The 25,419-nt window shown below is 39.6% G+C and overlaps 2 protein-coding genes across 4 annotated transcripts in view; both read left to right on the plus strand.

Annotated features, from left to right (window-relative positions):
* The window catches only part of LOC132145105 (zinc finger protein 40-like), a 57,537-nt gene extending 38,060 nt beyond the window's left edge, over positions 1-19,477 (plus strand). For 2 of the 3 annotated variants that reach the window (XM_059555835.1, XM_059555834.1), the window contains exons 3-9: positions 5,437-5,490; positions 9,128-14,835; positions 14,941-15,077; positions 15,167-15,342; positions 15,975-16,076; positions 16,884-17,428; positions 17,681-19,477. In XM_059555835.1, coding sequence (XP_059411818.1) covers positions 5,437-5,490; positions 9,128-14,835; positions 14,941-15,077; positions 15,167-15,342; positions 15,975-16,076; positions 16,884-17,428; positions 17,681-18,832 — 7,874 coding nt within the window. In that variant the 3' untranslated portion in view covers positions 18,833-19,477. Of the gene's footprint in view, positions 1-5,436; positions 5,491-9,127; positions 14,836-14,940; positions 15,078-15,166; positions 15,343-15,974; positions 16,077-16,883; positions 17,591-17,680 lie in introns of all 3 variants that reach the window. The other variant, XM_059555836.1, reaches the window with a different exon arrangement.
* A 2,212-nt stretch (positions 19,478-21,689) lies between these two features.
* Positions 21,690-24,669, plus strand: LOC132144641 (endothelin-1-like). Its single transcript, XM_059555194.1, has 5 exons — positions 21,690-22,136; positions 22,531-22,681; positions 22,781-22,918; positions 23,215-23,319; positions 23,760-24,669. The coding sequence occupies exons 1-5, from the start codon at positions 21,956-21,958 to the stop codon at positions 23,896-23,898; spliced, it is 714 nt and encodes a 237-aa protein (XP_059411177.1). The 5' UTR covers positions 21,690-21,955; the 3' UTR covers positions 23,899-24,669.
* The last annotated feature ends 750 nt before the right edge of the window (positions 24,670-25,419 follow it).

The following is a 25,419-nucleotide window of genomic DNA, read 5'->3' on the forward strand; positions in this document are numbered from 1 at the left end:
TTGCTGATCAATTTTCTGTGGTAAACACAACTTCTATTCAGCCCTTTCCAGCTCCACCACTTGTGAATCTTTATTGATTTATAATGTTATTTTTTTAAGTATTTATTGAGGAAAATCTAGGAAGTTCAAGTACGGCTCTGCATTTGAAAGTGTTTCTCTTCATGTCGTTCTCATTCTTTGTGATTCCAGCCGTCTCTTTATTGTTATGCATTATTAAGAGTGGTCGTGGGCTCACAGTAATGCGCCTTATCAATAATGTGCCATTCTTTGCCACTGACTCTAGAAACATCTAACACAAACTCTCCAGATGTTCCTAAAAGTGCTGCTGTTCTCAGACGAGAGAAACTCTGAAAGACAGATCCTGAAAAGGGTTATTGAGAACACTTCCAGTTTTCAGGATCTTTGCTTGTGTCGTTTGTGTAAATGAAACTATTCGGAGCACTGCAGAACCTGATGTTGTATGTCTTGCATTTATGCTCATCTTATCTCGACTCTCAACAGGGGAGTCAGGGAATTAGAAAAGGAGCGATTTCTCATTTCAGGAGAAAGATAAGAGGAAGTTTGGACGGCAAGTGATGATGCAGTTAATGAAGACAGAGTGTTGTGTAATGCAGTCTGAGATGCTGTAGTCTTGCAGTGAAGTGTGTGTGTGTGTGTGTGTGTATTTGTTTGTGTTGGGGTGTGTGTGTGGGCTCTGACAGTAATGAGGAGGGGAAGGTTACTGACTCTGCTTCTGGTAAGCAGCTCCCTTGTTTGTCTCCTGCGTGCTGATTGGTAGCTTCAGGGTCATCCAAGCTTCCTGTAAGGAAACCTTGAGAACCCTGTAAACTCTTGAAGATGGTCTTTTCTCTAGCAGATGATGGTAAATATACCATTTTCCACTGTATGGACAGTGTTGTGTATTGTCTTCCAGGTTTCCTTGTGCTCTCTGGTCATTGGGCTGAAACTAAACTTTGCATTGTTTTACCTTCAGGTCGTGATTTAACAGGGTAAAATTTTAAGAAATCAAATTTTCTTTAAAAAAAAAGTTTGATCTGAAATCAAAACTTTAAGAATACAAAACAGTCCAAAATTGATTGAACATCAATGGATACAAACTTGGCAGATCCAGTAATGTTAAAATAATACAGAAGTAAAATGTGAGAACTTTAATGAAAAAAAAATAGTCTAACATTATATATCACTGTTCAACAGTTTGTGGTGAGTAAGACTTTTCTTAATGCCTTCAAAGAAGACTTTTGCACAGCAGAGCTACATTTATTTGAATCAAAATAAAGTAAAACCGTATTATAATGAAATATTATTGCGATTTAAAATCCCTGATTTGTATTTTAAAATGTAATTTATTTTCAGCAACTATTATTCCAGTCTTCAGTGTCACATGATCCTTCAGAAATCAAACTAATATGCTGATGGGAGTTTTTTTTTTTTTTTTTTTTTTTTTTTTTTTTATTACCATCAATGTTGAAAACAATTGTGCTGCTTAATATGAAGAATAGCTTACTGTCAAAGATTTGCTTACTGTCATTTTCGATCAATGTAATATCTCCTTACAAAAACAAAAACTCTAAAAATGTGATATGACCCTTTTAAATGCTGCAAGAGGTTACTGTACATGTAATCAGAAGGCTTTTTCAAGTGCAAATTTGACGTGACCAATAGCACAAATCTTCTAGGCGGATGTTATTTCAGTCCCACTGCAAAATTCAGGGGTTTCAATCTCAAAACTGATCCAGTGTGGTTTTGTATGGAAATCCTTGAGAAGTCAACTGAGGTTTTTGGCTCCATTTCTCCCAGCAGAACAGCGTGGGATTGCTGGATTTGAGGGAATCCTGGAGTAAATTCCATGGAAGTGTGTGTGTTGAGTCCTTGCATGCTCAGATATTAGTTTCTAAAGAAGAAGTATTCATGTGTGTGCAAGAGGCAACATAAAAGACATGCAAAGGAAGTGCTAAGTTCACTATACATTCTCGCAGATATTTCCTCCTGAACGGCATGGTTCTTTTGTTCTTTCTGTGTTTTTGTGGATGTGTTGGTGTGTTACTGCATGCATGACAGGAGGCATATAGGTTGCATAAGATGCTTTAGACATGTGATTCCCACAGATTGACAAAACATGAGATGCTGTCTGCTTTAATCAGATCTGGGATGGAAGTACGAATGCTCTGTTGAATGTTTGGACATTTCACTCTGATTTAGTAATCTACTGTTCCCTAAATTAGATTCCATAGCATTGGATTGTATGCAGTTTTTTTTTTTTTTTTTGTAGTGTGTGTTTGAGTGTGTGTGAAAGACTGGCTGGTTTACGGGCGTTCAACCTCTATATGCCATAACAAGTCCTAAGCTATCAGGCAAATTACTTTAACCTTTTGACACCTACTCTGTTAGTTGTCAAAACACATGGTGTGGAAAACTAACAGTAGTTTTACACTGCAACACTGTGGCCTCTGATGATTTGCATGCTTCATACTGAAGAGCAGGATGTTGTAAACTGTTTTGTAAGTCTGTTTAGTCACTGTAGATTAGATAAAATATAATTGTATCTATATATAAAATAGCCTGTGCATTCTGTTTATAACATATTTATAGCCTATATATATTTAAAAAATTAGTATTAAATAGATCTTATTACTCTTTTTTTATGTGCATGTGTTTTTAATTTAAATTCAATTCAAACTTTGTGTTGCAGTAGTGGATTTTGACAGCTCTTGCCATTTCTGTTGCATTATGCATCAAATTAAATTTAATTAATTAATTAATTTTATTTAATTTAATTTAATTTTATGCATCAGAAGGCAAATGAACAGTCTGATGCTGAGACTATTTTCTAATGACCCTCCTCCTTTAGGACAGGTTCACGCAGTCCAGCTCCTATTTTAAATTTGTTTATGTGAATAAGCGCTACCCACTCATGTACTGATATTTATACCCACATGCTGCTCGTGCTGCCACGGCCATTAAAGCTAGAGCTCTGATCATATTAAATTTCCATTAGCTTCTATGTCATTAGCGTGCATACGCTAACATCTAATGAAGTCTCCCGGACCAATCGAGATGACCAATGCAGTTTCAGAATTCCTTGTTGTCATGGCAGCATTAACCAGGGGAAATTTCAGCCTGTTTTATTGTCCTCATTTGCCACCCCTGTGCAGCATCTCTGTTTTCCAACTCTCCTCGCTAAGTGTTCCACTGAATCTGAGGTTTGGATTTGGTGTGGTTGCTGGTTTGGAAGGGAAATTTTGTGTGCTGGGGAAAGAAGGTGTGTGTCGGAGAGAATGATGGATGAATAGAACAAGAAGAACTGAAAGTGGACCAATTGTTGCCCATCTACTGCCATTCAATAGTAGTTGGTCGTCATTTCATTTGATTGGAAGCAATTGGTCCACAGTCCAGGGAGTTCCTCACAAAACACTACAGCAGATCCACCACATCTACAGATCTGCTATGATTTGAGAACACTATCAGAGTTGAAAAGAGGAAGGGAAAATCTCTAGAGGAGATTCTTTGCATTTGGGTTCATGACTAGCAACTTTCTGAAGTGTTTCAGTTCTTCTTTCACTCTTAATTTTGTCATGAGGTTCCTTTCCTGTCAGGTCATCAGACTGCAATGTGTTTGACATTATTTTCATTGCTTGGTATCAATTTTGGTATTGTGTTGAGTAGCCTCACTCACAGTGGAATCTCATTGGTCCAAAATCTCACTCCACTTTGCTTTATATTAAACAAACTGATCTTATTGGCTGTGATTGTGATGTGTCATGCAGCATTTGCTTTTTTAGTGTAAACAGACAAATTGCTTGTCACTGGAAGGTTTTCCTGGTTTAATCACGTTGAAACCAAGCGTAATTATCTTTGGTAATGATTTTCCTATACTGTATGCAAAGAAGCTCAACAATGCTCTTGTGTTTGAAGCCCCTTTGGATTTGCTTGGTACACATTTAAGGAAGCGACACTCTCAACCACTCTCTTTTGCGTCAACCAGAATATTTTTATTTCTGATTCACAGGATTTGAGTTCTTCCATCCCTGGTGGAGTTCACAAACATTATTTCGGAATTCTGAGATAGGATTAACGGAGGAGATTCTCTTGGGGGTTCATTGAGTAATATTGTTATCTGATCCCTCATATACTGGCATCCATATGATCCATTTATTGCTCTAAACGATTTAGGGTAGGACCAGTAAATCTGGATGTGTGGTTAGACCAAGCAGTTCTAGCCCTTCAACAGCTGTGGTGACTCAGCATCCAGAAATCCCCCAAATGATGGTGCATAATGTGATGCTGTTATAATTGGTGATGGATTAGATGTTGTGATGCTTGAGGTAGTTAAGTAGTAAGCAAACAAGCAAGGATTGATGTGATGCAATGGAAGAGACTAGCGTGGGAATGAGGGTTTAGATGAGACCTCCGGAGATATGGAGGAAGTTCAGGCTCTCACGGACACACCAATCATGCTGACCTTGATTGAGAGTTGTTTTTGCATGTTTTCATACAGTAACAGTTAACTGTTGTGCATTACATGGACAAAAGTCAATTTGTTTTCACCAGGGTTTGTGTGGTGAGTGATGCTGGATATGGGTTCAAGGGAAAGATTTGCTACGATTGGGTTATGTATATAAATACATTGGGTTATATAACAAATTGAGTTGCTGAGAAAGAAAGAGAGGGGTGGGAGAGTTAATCAAGGGTGTGCCTTTAGGCCACTCATCGTGACAAAAAATGCCGTGACCTCGGGTCACTGGGCACCCCCTTGCCACTCCACCCTGTTTTGCTTGCAGTGAAGAGAGTCTTTCCCATTACAGTGTCCGGGAGTCTCTTAGTGGCCACGGTATTTTTCCAAACAGCAAGTGAGGATATTTTCCGAAACTGCTTTGGTTCTTGCTTCACAGTGAGGCGTTGTTTTCAAAGCAGACTACAGTAGAGTTTGCTCATGCATTGTAATAGGGTTTTGTGGTTGAAACACACCACACCAATCTCTTCTGCTTTTCAATGCTTTCTTTGTATTTGGGTATGCAGTGGGGGTGTGTGTATGAGTGTGTGTCTTAAGGTAGTGAAAGAAGATGATTGCTTCTTATTCCACATCTTAGAGCACATGTACATGCATACGGTAGATACAAACACACACACACTCCTGGCTGCTCTTATATAATAATCAGTAATTGCATTCTAATATTGGGTATATTCTTAGTGTGCATATCCCTCCCACACATACAGAGCAGATGATATGAAATTTGAAATGTCTGCTGTACATGTGAAATATAGGGAAGAAAGGTCAAGTGTCTTTTTATGGCCATTACTGTCTGTAATTCTATTATATTATTATACAATATTTCTAGTATTGATGATACTGTGTACTGTATATATAAAGAGACAAATTTCTTCTTCCATATTTGACACACTTTAATGTTCTGTTTTAAAACTCTCTGTATTTTTCAGATAAAATAGAGGAGGCACAGAAGGAGCTCAAAGACCCCAAAGTTGTGCACAAAGGTAGGTTCATCATATAAAACAACATTCTTTTCAAATGCAACACCAACAGGAAGCTTCTCTCTTCCCCTCCTTTATATCAGAGATGTACAAGCTCATTTGGGTTTAAAGGGGAATAGCTGGGTTTCTTTGTACAGCGGTTGAATTGATCTGCAAGGTTGTCTGCGTTGAATCCAGGGCAAATTCCAGAATATTGTTTCAAACATACCTTCATTCGGCTTTCCAAAGCAAACACCATTTGCTTGAACTGGACTGCATCTGTGACCATGTTCTCTGGTCTGCCAGCATGCTGCTTTCAAATGTGTACTGGATGTCCTGCGGGGTTTCCAGAAGTTCCAGGACCTCTGTTGGTCACTGCATTTAACTCTGCTGCACTTGCACTCTGTGAATAAACCTGCCACACTGTACATCATTAGCTTGATCATAAGAAAAATGTAGGAGCAGCTATTTAAAAGCCACGTTTCACCAGCATGCATGGAAAAACAGCATAGATGTTACATAATAGGCTGGAATGGAAACGTGTTATGGATTATGTAAAAGCAAAAATGAAAACTCTGAAGTGAATAAGCTGTTACAGTCTTTGTTTATATGAGAATATGGCACTATGAAGCAGCACTTTGCACAATGTAATAGTGTTGTCACGGTCCCAAAATTTCAGTATTCGGTACCGATACCAGTGAAAATCCACGGTTCTCGGTATCAATTTCGGTACCAAAGCAAAACACAAAAATATGCTAATTAAAAGAAAAACAAATGCCATTCTTTATACTTATTAACAATTGTGTTTAAAGTTTTTCTACAAGTAATATAATTATAAAAAACAGTAAATAAGTTTCACCCAAATTTAATTTGTCTTTTAATTAATTAAATTTTAACACATTTTATTTATTGGTAAATAAAGCGGATTTGCTATTAAAATTAAAACATGGAAGAAATATTGTGCGATTTATTTCTTTAAACAATAAAGTTTTATTAATTTTTTCAACAGTATTAGCAGTATCACATACATTCTACAATTTTTTTTTAATATTTCTAGCACAATGCCTTTATGGAAAAATGAACTTTTATTTTGACCGGTTGACATGAATACCTTTAAATTGACACTGGTTTTACTCAAACCAAATGGTAAAAAGCTTGTGAAGTGACTCAGAACAGTTCTGGTGATGTTGTTTATGTATTTATGTACTCATTGAGACGGCAGACTCTGAAATTACTGCAAGCGTCTATGTAGTAAACAAACCCGCACGTCTCTGCTATTCATTCATTCACACAGACACGCTCAGAACATGCAGGATTCATATTTCAACCAACTTTTGCGGCTTAACATTTACAGATACTGGTCGGTATGGGGATTTGATTAATTTGTTAACTTTGACAAATTCCGTGACTGTCCATATAAAAATGTAAGGTTCATTATCATGACTGGATTTTGAGATTCCGTCCGTGTTTTCTGCTTTGCGGAAATCAAAGCAATGTATGCGCCAAGAACCGGGTTGAGCGGGTACTCGGTACCACCGGTACTTAAAGAAACATGGTACCGTGACATTTTCATTTTTTTTGCACTGACTTGGTACAGAGGTACCGGGTCTTTTGACAACACTAAATGTAATCCTTTGTTACAATAATATGACCATAATCATCTACAATGGTAGCATGAAGGATTCATTTTGAATACTGTATGTTCAGTTTACTCTGGCCCTATTTTTCTTACTCATCATGTTGGGACTGGTTACATCATAATGCAACTGGTTTAAGAATGATTAAACCACTTTTAAAAATACAGTAGGCAGTGATGTCAGAAGTCATCTCCACGTTAATCCTAAATCTGTTTAAGGCAGTTAATTAGCTCAGAGCTCAAGGATGTCCTCACATCCTCTTTCTACATTCTCTAGAAACATGTAAGGAAGTTTGTCTGTTGATCACTGACTTACCAAGGTTACAAACAAAATAAAATTAGATTGAAGTATTGGTGAAATCCTAACAGGCCTTTTGAATTTCTGGAGACTTCCTGAGGCATCCAGGAAATGATGACTTTGTAGTTCTAACACCTAACCACTTCTCTCCACCAACCATGCCAAGCAAAGTAAAGAAGGGAAACCCTAATAAGTGCAGGGTTGCCACAGATGTTCAGGCTTGGTTATGTGTTATGTAACTACTTGGCATCATGCACACAAAGAGCCTTCAGTATAACTTTAAGACCACAGGGAGTCAAAACACAGCAAATGAGGTGAACTCTGCCCATCAATGAGTAAATGTCGACAATATTCAGCTGTGTATGTACTTCGCCATGTTTCCTTTTCCAAATTAAGAGTGATTTGTTTTCTGCCAGATGTTTATTTAGGTGCTCAGGTCTTACTGCCCAGAGTATCTGGATCATGTTCAATCCAGGGACAGATTTAATTAATTCGCACAAGGTTTTTCATCCACATAAACACCTACATGCAACTTATTTTGTATTGTCTTTCTCTGCCAATTGACCAAGAGAGAATAGAAAAAATAGAACAAGGTAAGGCTCATCCTAACTAACACAATTACAGTATTGAATGAGATGTAGGAGAGCAAGTTAGGGAGAGTTGGGAGATGGAGAGCAAGAGAGGGATGGTGACAGAGGGTTGAGAAACGGAGAGTGGGTTTTGTACATAATGGTGCGTGGGCCTCAGTAGCAGCTCAGGAGATCTTCTAGATTCCAAAACAGTCTTGTCTATGTACTAGCTGTCAAATGCACTGGTGCAGCTTACAGAGACCTGGGTTTGCTAAGAAAAGGATTATTTTATTTCATTGTAAATTGAAGAGCTTCATCCACCTTATAATTCATCAAAACCCGTTGCTTAGGTATGTTTTGGTTTGTCTGATAATAGCAAGATTTTTGCTGTTGTTCACTTGTCTGTATTTCATTTTGGGTAATTTGTTCTGTTAAATATATAGTTTATCTTGACAGTGTTGTAGAAAGTGCAGTCTATGATTTGGTTTTGCTTACGAACTTTGCATGATGAGAGGTATTCTGCTAGATGAGGAGGAAATGAAAGCAGAAAATAACAGACATGTTTGTTTTGAAGATTGTTAGGAAAATGCATGGGCAATTTGTTTGTTGAAAGATGATATAAATGTTGTCTACAATCATATATCAATCAATACAAAGATTTTTATAATTTTTAGGTTTTTATTCTTTTTCTGTGACTAAGTCATAAGATACACATTCTATTTTATTGTGCACTACACTGAATTGCACTGTCAAAAATAAAACATAATTTTATATTTTTGTAATATATCAAAAATGAATTGCGTAGATGCCAGTTCTTTCAGCTAACATTCTTGTTATAATAAAAAATTGAAGGATAAGGTAGGCTAATCAAACGATTTACGATTTATTTTAATTTTGAGAAATAAAAAAATATATATTTGAAAATATGTATTATTTAACCTTTACAAATCTCTTTGATGAATTGTCTAACCCTATTGATTTTTTTCTTTAAGGTATAAGTATGTTTTTTAAGTAACATTATGGTTCATAAAAATGTATGTATTTAAATATTCTTTTATTTATTTTTTTAAAAATCACAAAAGGTATTGGGCATAATGAATCAATGGATTTTTTTGGATTTTTTTTAATTATAATTTTTGTTTTTTGTTTTTCCTACAGACATAAATGAAAGTACTGGCAAAAGCTCTGAAAGCATCAAAGGACTGAAGAGGAAAAAAGTTGGGGCACAAAACCAGCTTAAGAAAATACCCAAATCTCCTGTCAAAAAGCAATCACAGAACAAGAAATCCATTTCTCCAAGCATATCTTCCAAGGAAGCCACACCCTCCTATTCTTTTTCAAGCAGTCCATCGCATGGATTGCCTGAACCTCAAGATACTGAAGATGCACCACAGGATGCATCTGGATCAAGAGCAATAAAAGTGGAGCACAAGGATTTATTAACTTTAGAGCCACAGGCTCTCAGCTGCAAAAGTGCTGCAGAGGAACCTTGTGCTTCAAGACCTGTGCAGACAGAAAGCTGGTGTGGCAACGCCAGCAACAAAATCGCATCTCCTTCTCACACAAGTGCTCCCCTTGAGGTACTGCTTAAGGCTATGGAGCCAGATTTCAATACACTGACAGAAAGGAAGAACAGCAGTCCAATAGGGCATCTTGGAAAATCAGTTTCCATTCCTGTCACGTATTCAGACTATGCTATGACTATGCGTGCTGTAAATTTCAATGTCCAGTCACAACCCTCATTTGTGCCACCATTCAATGCAGCCAAACAGTTCTACAGCAGTGTGGCATCTACAGGGCAACACACAACACAGCATTATGTGAACATGTCAGGAAATCGTCAGCAGGACAAACCAGGATTCCAGAAAAGCTATAGTGTGGGTCCTTCACATACCTTGACACACGCACCTGTTCCATCTGGATCAGGTGGCTTCCCTCAGAGCCAGCCTCCTGTTGTTCAAACATGCCAGTCTTTGTCAGCCACAGTACCAAACTCAGTTCAAGTCCCTGTAACACCAGGTTTCAACCCTGTTCAGATGACAGCTGTAGTCAACTTCGGTGCAAGCCAAGTATATGATATCTCTGCAAAAGATCAAAAACCAAAAAAGCAAGGGAAGTATGTCTGTGAATATTGTAAAAGAGCTTGTGCCAAGCCAAGTGTGCTTCTAAAACACATACGGTCCCACACAGGAGAGAGACCTTACCCATGTGTGACATGTGGTTTTTCATTTAAGACAAAGAGTAACTTGTACAAGCATAAAAAGTCTCATGCGCATGCTATCAAACTGGGTCTGGTAAAAGACTCCGGAAGTGGATCCCTCTCTCAAGAGTCCGACAAAGGCCTGGCCACACATTCTGATGTGGAGGAAAGTGGGGACAGTGATGAGGAAGGTAGTGCAGCAGACTTAGACCCAGACTCTTCACAAAGCAGCCTGACGGCATTGTCTGAGAGCAGTCTGCAGAATGCAGGCATGGTACCAGGAAGCCAAGGAGAATCGGAGCCTTTGCTGGTGTTTGAAACTCTGAAACCACAGGTTTCTCAGAAAGGATGTGAGCCAAAGGTCACTGCTGCTCTCCCTAAAGTGGTTGTACACCCTGTAAATGTTTCACCTTTGCGTGCAGACAGCCCAAGAGTTACAGATTTGGCACCTGAACATGCCACAGCCCAGAGGCAACGGGATTTCCAGACAGCAAACATAAGGTCAAATGTAATGGTTCTGTCCTCACTGAAAGAAGTGGATTGCACAAGTCCTCTACAAGATTCAGTCAGTGAAGATGAAGATCAGCATTGTAAATCACCACTAGGAGGCAGCCATGCCCAGCTACAAAGGCAACAAGCAACTGATTACTCACAACAACCACAAGGCAAGTGTCTGCTTAGTCCTCGGAGTCTTGGAAGCACTGACTCAGGCTACTTTTCACGTTCTGAGAGTGCAGATCAAGCTATGAGTCCCCCAAGTCCTTTTGTTAAGATAACTCCGCCAGCAGAAACTGACATTACAAAAGCCCCACAAATCCCCCCTTCCCCAGTTGTGGCAACTGTCATGCATGTAGCACCTGTTGAGAAGCCTCGAGTACCTTCAGGACAAATGCGTCCTCCATTAGAAACCAAAGCTCTATCTCTCGAGGAGCGTATCTCAAAGCTGATCTCAGACAATGAGGCTGTTGTGGATGACAAACAACTAGACAGTGTCAAACCCAGGAGGACTTCCCTTTCCCGAAGGGGTAGCATTGACTCCCCTAAATCCTACATATTTAAAGACTCTTTTCAGTTTGATCTAAAACCACCAGTAAGAAGATCTAGTTCCAACTCCGACATACCAAAATCTCCATTCACTCCCACAGACAAATCCAAGCCAGTTTTTCTTCTTTCTGTACCACCTCAGTATCCGGCTATGGACTGTTTACCAATTACAAGAAGCAATTCGATGCCTACATCACCTGGTCAGTCAGCTCTCTTCCCCAGTGTAACACCTCAGCCTCACCCACTAAGGATCTGTCATTCATTTGATGACAAGATTAGTTCACTAAATGATGATGTGTTCTCTTCAGCTCCTTCTACTCCCAACCCTGCTGTACATCCTCGTACACTAGTGAGACAGATAGCAGTTGAGGATTTGTCCACAAATGATGGTCATGTTCTTATCTCTGTTCATTCCATGGATGAGAGCCATCATGGACCAAGTATTACACATGAACTGCGAAGTAAGTCTTTTGAGCATGCAACAGAAAGAAACCGAAAACCCCAGCAAAACAAAGGGACAATGTACGAATGTGAGACTTGCCGTAACCGTTACAGAAAACTGGAAAATTTTGAAAATCACAAGAAGTTTTATTGTTCTGAACTGCATGGTCCAAAAAACAAGCCTATGCATGCCAGAGAAATTGAGCCAGAAGTTTTCAGACGTGGAATTCAGCAGCCCCTTTTAAACAGAAATGCTGTAATTACCGGCATTGTAGAGCAACCACTCATGGTAAGAAAAAGAAGGAAAATTAAAAGTGTTGGAGATGATGATGACCAGTCTCCAACTGAGACCACTCCTCCATGTTCAAGAAGTTTTGATTCCTGCCAGACCTCTACAGGTTCGATAGGGCAACCTTATTCTCAACATATGCAGTCCTTAGGTAAAACTGCTGTTTTAGGACAAATACAGATCATTGGCAGAGCTACAGAATCACAGGAGTCAAGACTATCTCCAATAAGAGAGGCTCCGATCAGCACACCAAATAAAGAAAGAGGAGACCTCCAGAGACAAGGAAGTGGAACTTCAGTCATTCGACATACCAATTCCCTCAGCCGACCAAATTCTTTTGAAACTTCCGAGTCCATTGACAGGTCATCTCCAGTTGATCCTGTGGAAAAGGAAGTAAAGAGCTCTGTAAAAGGTAATAAAGAGACCGCTGTGAATTTATCTTCACAAAGTTACCATGACAGAATGTCTACACCCAAATGTGCCAGTCAAGGAATGGAATCTCATGGAAAGCAAAGCTTTGCCATTACTAGTGATGGCACACCTGTACAGCAATCACGACTTGTACGGCAGAACAACATTCAGGTCCCTGAAATCTTAGTAACAGAGGAACCAGACAGAGATCATGAAACTCCAGTTGTAGAATCCACAGAGAAACCTGCAGAAACATTCAACTGGCCTCAGAGGAGTGAGAGCTTATCTAAACTGCCAACAGAAAAACTCCCCCCAAAGAAAAAGCGCATAAGACTTGCTCAAATGGAACACTCTTCTGGTGAATCTAGCTTTGAGTCAAGTCTATCTCGTAGCCTCAGTAGAGACAGTAGCTTGTCAAGGTGCTCTAGTATTTCAGCATCTTTTGACAGAGATGATCCACCAAGATCTGACAGTCCATCAAGGGCTGATAGTGTTGGGAAGCCACCAGAAGCTCAAGGGATCCCTGTAGTAAACAACACTCTTGGAGTGCCAGGCATGATGAGACGTGCTACCTCAGAACAAATCAGCTGCACTCAGTCATCATTGGAGATTTCTTGTGACTACCGTAGCAAATCCTTTGACTGCAGCAGCATGTCACCCAGCAGGCCTTTGTCACCAATGCAGACTGCCCTGCCAAAAATGACACATTGTCCTCCAACTACCCAGGTGCCTCTCATTGAAAGAAGAAGGGGTCCTCTGGTACGTCAGATGTCCTTGAAGATTGCACCAGAACCTCAGTTTCCAGTGAAACAGACTCCCTCTATTCAAAGAGTCCCATTCACTAATGAATGCTCTGGGTCCCAACCTAGATCAGTAAATATAAACACATCTACACTTGTTCAGTCTTTTGATCTACATTCTGGAGAGGCCCCTCTACCGAAAAATGAGCAAGTGGTTCAAAGCATCAACCTTGGAAGCCAAACACAACAACCCCAAGTTCATGGTCTTCCACATCCATGGCATCAGACCTCAAGGGTTGTGGCATGCCATGTGCAACCTCTGGTCCAAATGGTGGCTGGTCAGACAGATGTTCAGAAGAGCTCTGATGAAAAAAATAAGAGCTTTGTACCTAAATACCAAATGAATTGCCCTGTACTAAAAACAGTCCAGACATATTCTTTAGCAGGTGTACAAGGCACACAGATCACTTTGCCAGTGATAACTGTACCATTGGCTAATGAAATTAAAGTCTCTCAGTCAAATGATGGAATGCAAAATGTCTATGTAGCACAACCAGGTTATCAGGCTGTAATCAATAAGCCCCCAATTGTACTGCCTGCTGGTCTGCAAGTCGATACAGCGTCTCTTATAACACCAGTATCTGCGCCTTTACCACAGATTCTGATCACCCATGAGCACACCCTAGCACCTGCTTCTGTGGCTTCTAAGGTTAACTTCCCTACGGTCCATGTTGCGAACTGTGATTCAAAGACTGGACCAGAAATTCAAGCTCACAGGCAACCTGGGTCTGTTGATATACAGATGAAAAACAACAATATGAAATCTACTGAACAAAACCAAACCACTGAGCAAAACATCTTGTCCCTCAGTTCACTGCATTGTACACAAAAACTGGTATCTGCAAATTTATGCCCCCAAGAGTCTCCTGCCTCAAGTAAGCGTATGCTCTCTCCTGCGAACAGCCTGGACATTGCTATGGAAAAAACACAGAAACGGGCTAAAGATGAGCATGGAGCTGCATGTCTCACTGATGGTAGATCTCTAAACTACTTGAACTCAAAGATGTCAGAAATGACCAGGCAGAGGAAGTTAATGCTGGTTAGACAGGTCTGCACCACAGAGCCAGTGGATAGCCCAATTGAGACTGATGCCCCAGAACAATTGCCAGAGACTTCAGAAGCTGACAAGAACACCCAGACACCAGTATCTCAGACAACAACTGAAGTCAGTGAACAGCAAATGAGGAGCAGAACACCTACCACAACACTTGCAACATGTTCTTTACCCAGAGTTCAAAGCTATACCATGCCAGAGAATTCCACTCTGAAGCCACAAGAAAAACCTGAGGAGCAGCGTTGGTCTCCATCCAAATCTCCTCTAAGGCCTCCAACATTTCAGGGACAGGTGAAGTTAGCTTCTTCTGTGTCTGTTGTCAACACCAGAGACAGTCATCGCCTGTCTTTCCCTAGTCTGAAAACAGCTACAACCTTCACCTGGTGTTTTCTCATGAAAAGGAAACCCCTCCATATTCAACAGGCAGACCAGAGGATCTCTGCCTACTCTGCATGGGTAGTAAACCCCAACAATCCCAATCCATTGGGGCTTCCCACAAAAGTGGTCATGTCTTTGTTTGACTCCAAACAGACATCCAAGAAAATATACTACACCCAAGCAAAAACAACAACTTTGAAATCTGACATCTTGACCTACTCTGGAAAGCTGAAGGACATCTTGCCAAAAGTAAGAGCATTTTGATCATATAGTTTGATATTTTACATTTGAATGCATTTGTAATGCATTGGTACATGCATAAACAACAAATTCTTGTATTTTGTATTACTTCAGGTTTTGATTCAGCAAAGATCTATGCCAGCTGAGAATAGTGGAAAAACAAAACCAGAGACTCAACCAATTAATCAGACAGAATCAGACAGAGATTCTTCCAAATCTGAACCCCAACGAGTGAAGATCTTTGATGGAGGGTTTGTAAATCTCATTTATTTTACCCTACTTCACCAATATTTAACAGGATATTGTGTTCTGAAGTGTGCTATCTGTGGTATGTTTTCAGTTACAAGTCGAATGAGGAGTATGTGTACGTTAGAGGGCGTGGAAGAGGAAAGTACATCTGTGAGGAATGTGGAATACGTTGCAAGAAACCTAGCATGCTGCGGAAACACATCCGTACTCATTCGGACATCCGTCCATTTCACTGCACGCACTGCAACTTCTCTTTCAAAACCAAAGGTGAGTTCTGTCCCAAACACTGATTTAAAAGCTAAGTTATGCTTAAAATTAGTTTTCTTCCTAAAATAGTAATTATTAATTTATTACAAATAATAAACAGAACTTATACAAATTGTTACAAATAATAAATGGGATAAAAAGATTGTTTAAAAAAAAATATATATATATATATATATATATATATAAAAGTACCTCTGGTTCTTGTCTTCCAACAAAAATGGCCAACTCATACATAAAGACAAATCTAAGCATGTTAACTTGAATGGTTTCTTTTTTTTTTTTAATGAAATGTGTCAGGATTTAAGAACAGTTAGGTAATTTAGATAAGTCTTCGGGATGGGTGGATATTATTTCTGTACAAATTGTTTTTTTTTTCTTACCTGTTTTTTGAAGACTGTGCCTGTTCTCTTAAAAAAGCCAGTATGATTCATCACAGTTGAACTTCCCACATGGCACTGCAGAACAGCACACAGTGTCATACCAGCCCACGTTCCTTAAAGAACTTGTTTATCAGATACTCACCCATTACATAGAGCTAGTGCTTAGGAACATGACATGCTTATGTAAACCACTCCCATGCCCTATATCTGCCTCCCACTTTAGTGACCTCTTTGTTCCCTTTAACTACACAGGGAACTTAACCAAGCACATGAAGTCCAAAGCCCACAGCAAGAAGTGCATGGAAATGGGAGTTGCTGTGGGTATTATTGAGGACCAGGACACCGAAGACTCAGGTAGAAGTCTCTTACGTGCTTTTGGAAATAACAGTTACAGTAATCTTAACCAGACCATTGAATAGGGGAGTTTATTTCATAAGGACCAACGCCAAACCAACCAACTTGAGAAAGCAGAAACTATTTGTTTAGACCATTTCATAGGCTATTCATTTTTAGCAACAGAATCAACCGGACCATTAATAGGCTTACTAATAATAGCACCATCTGCTAAATGTGGATTGTCCCTGGCTATGCTCTGTTGCAGTGATGATCAGTGGCAATGCCATGGTCCAATTAGAGATTCTAAACGCAGTCTTTTTCCTTGTTAACTCTTGGTGTATGTGGGCGGCATACACAGCGTTTACTGCGAGGAAATTGCTGCATCTAATTTTAGCAGGAAAGAGAGAGAGAGAGGCTCTGAGCTTTCTCTGGTTTCAGTTACTGAGAGCATATTTGTTTTCCTCTCACACAGTTCCACACAAGCTGTCAAGCACAGGCTGCATTTGTGGTCTGAGGTACTAATGTCTTCCCTATATAATATGATGGGTATTTCTAGACCTATCAACCCTTTTTTGCTATGCGGTAGATGTGAAAGCTATAACTCTGAAAAGTGAAAGCTGTTGAAAAAACAAACATTACTTTAAAGATTCAGTTTAAATCTGTCATCTTTAGGTCACACTATTTAGGTCACACTAGGATTGTGAAAAGTCCTTGAAAAGTCCTTTTCAAAGTAGCTCTTTTATAGATGTATCCTCTTGGATTGGCTGTGCTATATTACATGATTATTCCTACTCTTTTTGTTAATTAAGTTGTTTTTCCCCAAAGGTGATCGAGGAAGACCAGGAAGTGCTGACAGACAGGACTCAGATGGTGATGACTCTGATGGCCCAGATGATGAAGATAACGATGGGGAAGAGGAAGACGAGGAGGACAGTCAGGCAGAGTCTGGCCTCTCTGCAACACCCTCTGTTTCTGCAAGCCCACAGCATTTTCCTGCTAACCAGGCTGACATGGCTCCTAGCTCTCTGCTGGCGAAGATGTCCATCAGCCCGAATCTTATCCCAGCTCCCCAAACTCTGCCTCCTCAAGCTTCAGACTCCCAGACCTCAGACAGAGAGTCTGTGGCTATGAAAAGTCCTGTTTTTTTGGTCAGACAGATGTCAATTTCTGCATCCTGCTCAAGCCCTGGCCCTTGTCCTACCTTTTTCACTTCCCACCCTGCCCCTGCCTCAGAATCCCACACCTCTGATACTGACTCTGTACACATGATGAGCCCAGTGTCACCTTGCAGGCAGATGTCCATCGACTACCCTGACTTTGATGATCCCCCTAGTCCCCCAGTGCCAGGCAAGGGTGGCAAGCTCAGCAAGGTGAGACCCGTGTCCTCGCAGTCATTGTCTTTCCCACCATGCATCCCTCCCTCTCTACATGTACACCTCACCCCATACCAGTACCCGACCCCATATGCATTCCAATGTCTTGAGTCTCGCATGCCTGGCACGTCAGCAAAACTGCTTTGAATGCATGAAAAGGTGAATAGAATTTTAATGTATTCACTGTCTGCTATTGTTGTGTTGTTTGACAGTGTTGATAAAAGTATTCATAATGTTGTTATTTAACAGGAAGGAGTGTCAAGCACCATTTCCCAGCCTGCAAATGAGTGCAATGGTAACGTTGACCGTGGTACTCAGACCTCTTCTGACCCTCTTCAGGGAACCTTGCACTTTCCAAATGCAGATCTGATCCACAAGCCCAGAGTGGAAGCCACTACTCATCTCTTCAGCCACCTGCCCTTGCACTCCCAACAGCCCCCTCGTTCCCCATACAGCATGGTACCTGTGGGTGGCATCCAGCTTGTTCCCGCGGGCTTGGCTGCTTACTCCACATTTGTACCCATTCAAGCCGGGCCAGTCCAGCTTACCATCCCTGCACTCAGTGTGATCCACAGGCAGACTGGAAGCCCTCTCCCCGCCCCCAGCACCTCACCCCGGCCAGAGGGTTCCCCGACCCATCCGCTGGTAGTTCAGGAACCAGTCAGCAGTGTACTGCCTTGTTTCCCGCTGGGCCAAGTGGCAGGGCTTCAGACACTAGGTGCTCCCCAAACTGCCCTGCAGCCTGTGGGTTTGGAGACCTTGAGCGTGTTGAGTTTAGCCAACTCCACCCAGCTGGTGCCTCAACAGAGTCTGCCATTAAATGCTACCCTAGGCTTACAAGTGTTGGCAGCTAGCCCTGCCCCTCAGTGCAGCACTGCTTCCCCAGCACAAATCCCTGGCCTGCAGATCCTCAACATTGCCCTGCCAGCTCTTATACCATCCCTCAGCCCCCTCTCAGCTCTCAGTCCACTTCCTGCAGCCCAGAACAAGCCACATAGCCCTGAGGGTGTAGCATCTGTACCTCCACCAGCACAGGTTGCAGAATCGCCACCAGCACCTACTTCTTCAGCCAGTCCTCCAACAGCTAATCCAGGAGATGTTCCTACAAATGCAAAGCCATCCACAGAGCCAAAACAGGTCTCTCAAAACAGCCCTAGTGCTGGATCTAAGGACACAGGGGGTGCTGAAAAGACCACAGCCATGATGGACAAACCGAAAATACCACCACAACAACCTTCACCCTCATCCTCTAATGAGAGAGGCTGTGAGGTTGCACTCAAGGCAACAGCAGGTGGGGCTAGTGAAGTGAAACCACAGCAACCTGTCTTTAGACAACCAGTGACTGATGACTACAATGAAGCCTCCAGTGATGATGAGGATAGACTTGTCATAGCTACCTGAGAGTCCCAATAAAAGCTCTTTCTTTTCTGCCTATGAATTTCTTTCTCTTTCCACCTCTTTCTCCTTCTTTTTTGTATAACTTTGTCACTTTGTAAAACTGAAACACTTCAGGAGGTTTGCAGCACTGCAAGCTTTCTCTAAAAGCACATTTTCTGACAGTCATATTGTATGTGCAATCATAAATGATGACCAATTATTTTATTTTATACTTTTTTGTCAGCACGAGACATTTTTTCTTTTCTTTTTGTACATGTTGTATAGACAATTGTGCCTTTTGGAGTTTCTCGTTTAGAAACCTGTATATAATATCTTATAAATCTAGTAGTTATCTATTTGGAAGTTAAGTTGATATGGAAGTTAAAGAATGGAGGACATTGTTTTTATTTTTTAAATGTTTTCTTTTTGAAAAGTTTTATGTCTCTCATAAATTGATGGGGAAATTAATGTTGTACTGATATATAAACATTTCTATGGCTTTTGGGGGGCAGTATTCTTGTGCACAGATGTTGTGGTCAAGTATTTATTATATTCCACCTGGTGCCCATTTTGAACTCCATAAGTCCATAGGTATGAGTAAAATCGTGGCTTTACATTTGCTGTATCTATACTATCGACAGTATCAGTAAAACCTTGTTTACAAGTGCAGGAATGCCTCTGAAGTCTCCTTTTTTAAGTGTTGTAATTAGCTATTTGATTTATCTTTTTTCCTCCTTAAATCAACCCTGTAGAAAGGGTTGTTCCCGGGGCTCTTCAAGACTCTAGAATTATTCAGCAGTTCAAATCACTAACGCGGAGCATGGAGTGGCCAGCAAATGACGTCACCAATCTGTTCCTTCATGAGCTTTTAATGACTACGACACTGTCCTTGTCTCAAGAGGCTTGGAGCAAAAGCTCTCATTACAGCCTCAGAATGACTCATTCAGTTGATAGTATTGCTGTTGCCTGCCGCTGCACTCCACCAAAACTGTGACTCAATAATGCTACCTGCTGGACGGGTTGTTTTATTGCATACAGAGGAGTGCAGGGCACATCATGCAGGAAGGTGGGGTGGTGGAGGATGTTGCTTAGTTACCCAGCCCACAGAAGAGTATGAGAGTGGGTGAGACTCTCTGGAAACAGCTCTGAACATTCGGTCCTTCCAAACCTGATGAATTTAGCTAAAGTGAGAGTAGAACATTGAAACTCACTAGTGAACACTAAACTATTTTGCAATGGGAGCGACATTCCTGATTTGATTATAATGTAGATGTGTATGAATTTTGAACTTTCCACCTCATTCTAATACATAAAAATACTTTTTCTGTCATTGGCAAATGTCAATGCATGTCTGCATCAGTTCTATTCTGTGGAGGGGGGAAAAAAGTTTCATCATTAGGACCTGTATGTACAGGTGAAGCTTAGCCTTGTCTAGGAGTATGATGTCAGAATATCTGAAAAATATTAATGCAGTCATGCCACCCTTGCCTGAGGAGAGCAACCCTTAAAAACAGAACTGCATTTTTCCATAATTGTCCTTAATACAGCATCCATATTCAGCTGATCTTAATAGATTGCTTTTATTGTTGTCCTAATTCTCTGTCTTCGATTCAACAGGCATGAACAGGCTACACGTATGGAATCTTTGCGCTGTAATATTGAATACATTTTTGGAGCGGGTGGAGGGTAGCCATTTGTGAGCGTAGACTGGCCTGAGTTTCGATTATCTGGGTTTTCCATTGGGCAGGGACAGAGCTAGAGGCTAAACTGCTACTATTATTGCTTAATATACTTCATCTGCAATGATTCATAAACAACAAAATGATTCGAAATAACTCTCTGAATCTAAATCAATTACAATTACAAACTATTTCGATTAACAAATTAAATTGTGCTAAAAAGCCTATACTGTTTAATAGCAGGTTAATCTGTGACAATTTACCCCATATTGAGTGCTCCAGTTGACCTTTGCTTGACAATATGGACGAATATGTTCAATAGTTTTTTCGCCACCAAAACTTTTAAGTAAAATAATGATAATAATAAAATTACATTTCGATTTACCTACACGATGAAACTTAATTATCCCCAGTCTACACTATATAAATAACTAATCAGTGTTGTTGGGAAAGTTACTTTGGAAATGTAATAGGTTACAGATTACAAATAATTATTTAAAATGTTATTAGTAGTCTAACTATTTCTTTCACTTTACCAAAGTAATGTAACTGATTACATTTGATTAGGCTAAATTTCTAACAACACTGATAACCATTTTCAAACCTTTGAACTAGGCAGGGTTAACTTTACAGTAGCCTACTCAACATTGATTACTGTCAGATTTTCTGAATCCATCATCATTTGAATTAAGATTATAATGATGTATTTTTAAAGAACTGCCACCACAAACTAACTATGAGCTACTCTGAGATCATTCAGATGTTAAATACTGATTTAAAACTACAAGGAATAGTTTAATAGCTGTGATACTGTTTTTGAAGTCAAATCTTTGCATAGCTATGACATTCAGATGTAATAATGAACATTTTCATAACTATAGTAGTTAACATTTGAAGTGGATCAAAAAAGTTAATCAAAGTTGTCCTAAGACAAAAACGCGTTTTAGGTTTTGATCCATTTCGAATGTTGACTAGTGTAATTTTATTACGGTTTTCTTCTCAGTAACTGTAACTGATTACAGTTACATTAATTTTTTTTATTAAATTACGTACTTCCGTTACATGTAACTAGTTACTCCCCAACACTGCATATAATAGGCAGAAAATGTGGAATACAAATAACACTACATTTATTATAGTCACAATATTCCTGAAGAGAAACCTCGTTTGGAGTCTCAGGTCTGAGGGGTCTGTATTCGCGCGCCCTCTACTGTCCCGTATGAAAACTGTACTCAGTTCAGACACCTTACTTACCATTAAAAAAAAAACTTGGCACCAGTTGGCCGCCCGGCGTCTCCATCCCGCTGGAATCTCAGGAATACAAAGTTCTTATCTCGCTCCACACGTTGCTTGTCGGTGACTACTAACAAACAGCATTGTGTTCGCGCGAGCGAGCGGGCGGGAGGCGGAGAAGGCGCGTATATAAGCGCTCCTGTATAGGAGTGTTCTCTGGACTACAGAAAGATGCATGAGTGCATTGAGAAGACTGCAGCTTAATAGGGCAAAACAGAACCTTTTGAGCAGTTTGCGAATTTATTGGATTATCACAATTTGTGTTGAATCAGGGACTTGCGTAATATTAAATAAAATGAATCTGAGGATTATTTTCCCAGTGTTGTCCATGCTGTCATCTGGAATTTTTGACTTGGGTACGTATTTACTTTACATCCAATATTTATGTTAGAGATTATTTGAGTACTACTTTTCTTAATTACTGTTAAAAGTTTTTAAAAGTTTTAAAGTTTACATTAAGTATTAAACAGTCTTTAATTTTTTTCAAAATAGACCAAAAAGTGCAGGTGTAATTATGTATAAGAGTAGTGCCTTAAGACCTTGCTTAAACAACCTATAAACACATGCAAGATAAAGTTTTAATATTTTCATAAACTATATGATGAGCATCAATGTCATTTTTAATTGAGCATGACAAATTCTAGCTTTTCCAGTCCATCAAACACGGTGTAAAATTCACAGAGCGTGCTTGTAGGTAGAATTCTTTATGTTACAAAACCTTATAAATTTAATATAATTTTATGATTTTAGCTGCTCCAGCATCTTTGGGTCATGGCACAGCACAAGGCACGTCGATCTCTGTGCGACACTCCAGGACTAAGAGGTGTTCCTGCGCGAGTTTTATGGATAAAGAGTGTGTCTACTTTTGCCACCTGGACATAATATGGGTCAACACACCAGAGTAAGTCATTATAGTTCATGACTTAAATAAATATTTAAATCATTATTGAATGATGGCATGACTAACATTTTTTTTCTAATTCTTTTTTCTTTCCCCCAGGCGAACAGTGTCATATGGACTTGGAAACGCTCCACGTAAGAAGCGCTCAGTAACAGAACCTGTTGTGCCCAAGTCACGCTGCAAATGTGCAGATACCCAAGACAAAACATGCTCTTCATTCTGTCAGCTGAACAATGCGTAAGTACACACTGAATGCTAATAACATGAGTGTCATCATAGTTCAAAGCCAGATAGGTTTAATCCGAAGACCAGTTTCAAGGTCACAAAACTTACTGGTTGAAAAATATTTGGGACACACTTGTTTTCCCGTGCACTATCTGTGTGTGGGAACCTCAGTAATGCTCTAAGGCATAATAGCTGTCACTGCATGACTTAACGAACTTGCAGAAACAGGTTTTAGTTCTATTTGTGGACTTTTATCAAACTTGTCCAGGAATCGACTGCTCATGCCTCATGTGAACTTTCTTTTTTAGGCATAAAGCAGCATCAGACAAGGCAATCCATGCCGCCCAGGGCCAAGATTGTGCCGAGAAGCATTGCAAACACAAGCTGGCAGACAAACCGACAAAGATTAAACGGTAAGACAAACCGCATCCATTACAAAATAAAAAAGCTATATATATATATATATATATATATATATATATATATATATATGTAGCAGCACATTCACATTCTCACCTACATTTAAGAAATAATTGGGTGCTTTAATTACAAGCCTCTGTAAGATTGATGTCTATTGTGGCTGTGATAAATTACCTGTCATTTAATGTTCATAGCAGATATAAGCACATTAAATTAAATAGTTTTTTTTAAGACTGCAGTAAAAAGTTAATTTTCCATTCAATGTGTTTAGCTGTACAGTGTAAACAAGAGTCTTAAATACAAATTTGGGGTCACCAGTGTTGTTTTTTACCTGTATACACATAAATACAAGTAGCACTTTACAGGTAAATCTGGTCAAGGGTTCTACCTGTGTTTGCTGTGATATTAACCTCATTGTTTTGTTTTTCTATAGAGTGAAAAACACTGAAAAGATTGGTGACATCCTCTCCAGGGTGAGGGCCATCAAGAGGATCCATCTTCTCCTGGAGAAATGGCGAATGAGACAGCACCACAGGGCACGAGCGTGGACGTCTGAAAACGCTGCCTCGTAGAGATCTGGCCCAGCTTTAGCCCTTTGCTGATCCACCACAGGAATGACCTGAATAAAAGGTTCCTCTCTGCTCATTCATCACACACGTCTTGTGTATTCATGCCATTGGGTGCCGTCGGGTGTGCTGGAATACCTGCAGATGCAAGTGTCTTGGATTGTGGTGTTTGTCATGTGGTCTCCACCCTAGAGGTGTGTCGGCATCAGTGTGGAGTTGTGGAGCTCAATGGGATGAAAAACCAAGGAAGAAGCTGACTTAAACAAACCACTAAATTATAAATACTAACCTCTATCAACTCTAAACATTTCTGAACTAGACCTTTGGTGCATGGGATAACTAGTTGGACAGACCAAGTAGGACATTTAAATTAAACTAATACATATAAAGACTATGCATTGAAGATACTTGTTGCACAAGAGGAATATGCTGTAACTAAATGAAACTGTGGAATCAGGGATTCCAGGAACCTAAAGCGATGTGAGACGCCCATCAGAGGACACTGAACATCCAACCACTACATGCCAAAGACTCTTTCTTGGATCTCGTTACTGGACTCATTCACTTTATTCACTGTAAAACGATGAAGCTCTGAAAATGCATCAATGCATCAATGGAATTGCTATTTTTTGCATTTATGTTAAATATTTATCTTTAGCCATATTGGTTAAGATTTTTCTCAATGTTATTTCCATGAAATGATAACATTTAAATGATATTAATGTGGTAAACATTGTTAGGTAATAATAAATATTTTGAATTATTTAAACAACTTCAGTTGCTTGTGAATTTGTATTATTACAAATAATACAATAATATTTGTATTATTTACATCCTACTGAAACGTATGATTTCATTCATTCCAACATTAACATTTAATAGTACAAAATCATGTGCCCCAACTACAGTATGTTTATATCAATTTTTATTTATATATATATATATATATATATATATATATACTGAGTAAAAGTAAGCAGTCTCTGTGCTGATTTTGTGCATTCTTGAGCAAATGTGACAGATAATAGACAAAAAGGAAACACTTTCAATAAAAGGTTTTTTTAATATAAGGTTTTGTTTGTAGAACTCACCCAGCAAAAAGTTTAGATCTTCAAATTTTTTATGGTTTAGGGTTTACTTTGAAACAATTTTCACTTTCAGTTAAATATATGGGCTGAAATAGTTAGTAAAATGTTCTTCAAAAAAACAGGACTTGTGTTAAAAAAATATGAAAACATGGCAAAACTGGAAGCATTGAAAAGAAAATGAAAATGTTGACATCATCACTGAACCAAAAAGTCGGTCTGGCTCCAGGTGTGAGTGAGGTCTTGGCAGATTTGGGTCTGAACAATTCTGACTATTAGCCTGTGAAATAATGCATAAAAAAAAAAAAAAAAAAATATCCCTAATGTTTTATTAAAGAATTAATAAGACTCCACCTACACTGCATTCCTGCTTTACAAGAGCTGTAGAAAAGACACATAATAAAATACACCCTGCAGGGAATTTCCAATAGCTCCTTTTGAT

The sequence above is a fragment of the Carassius carassius genome, chromosome 8 (assembly GCF_963082965.1).
Source record: "Carassius carassius chromosome 8, fCarCar2.1, whole genome shotgun sequence".
NCBI classification, from domain to species: domain Eukaryota; kingdom Metazoa; phylum Chordata; class Actinopteri; order Cypriniformes; family Cyprinidae; genus Carassius; species Carassius carassius.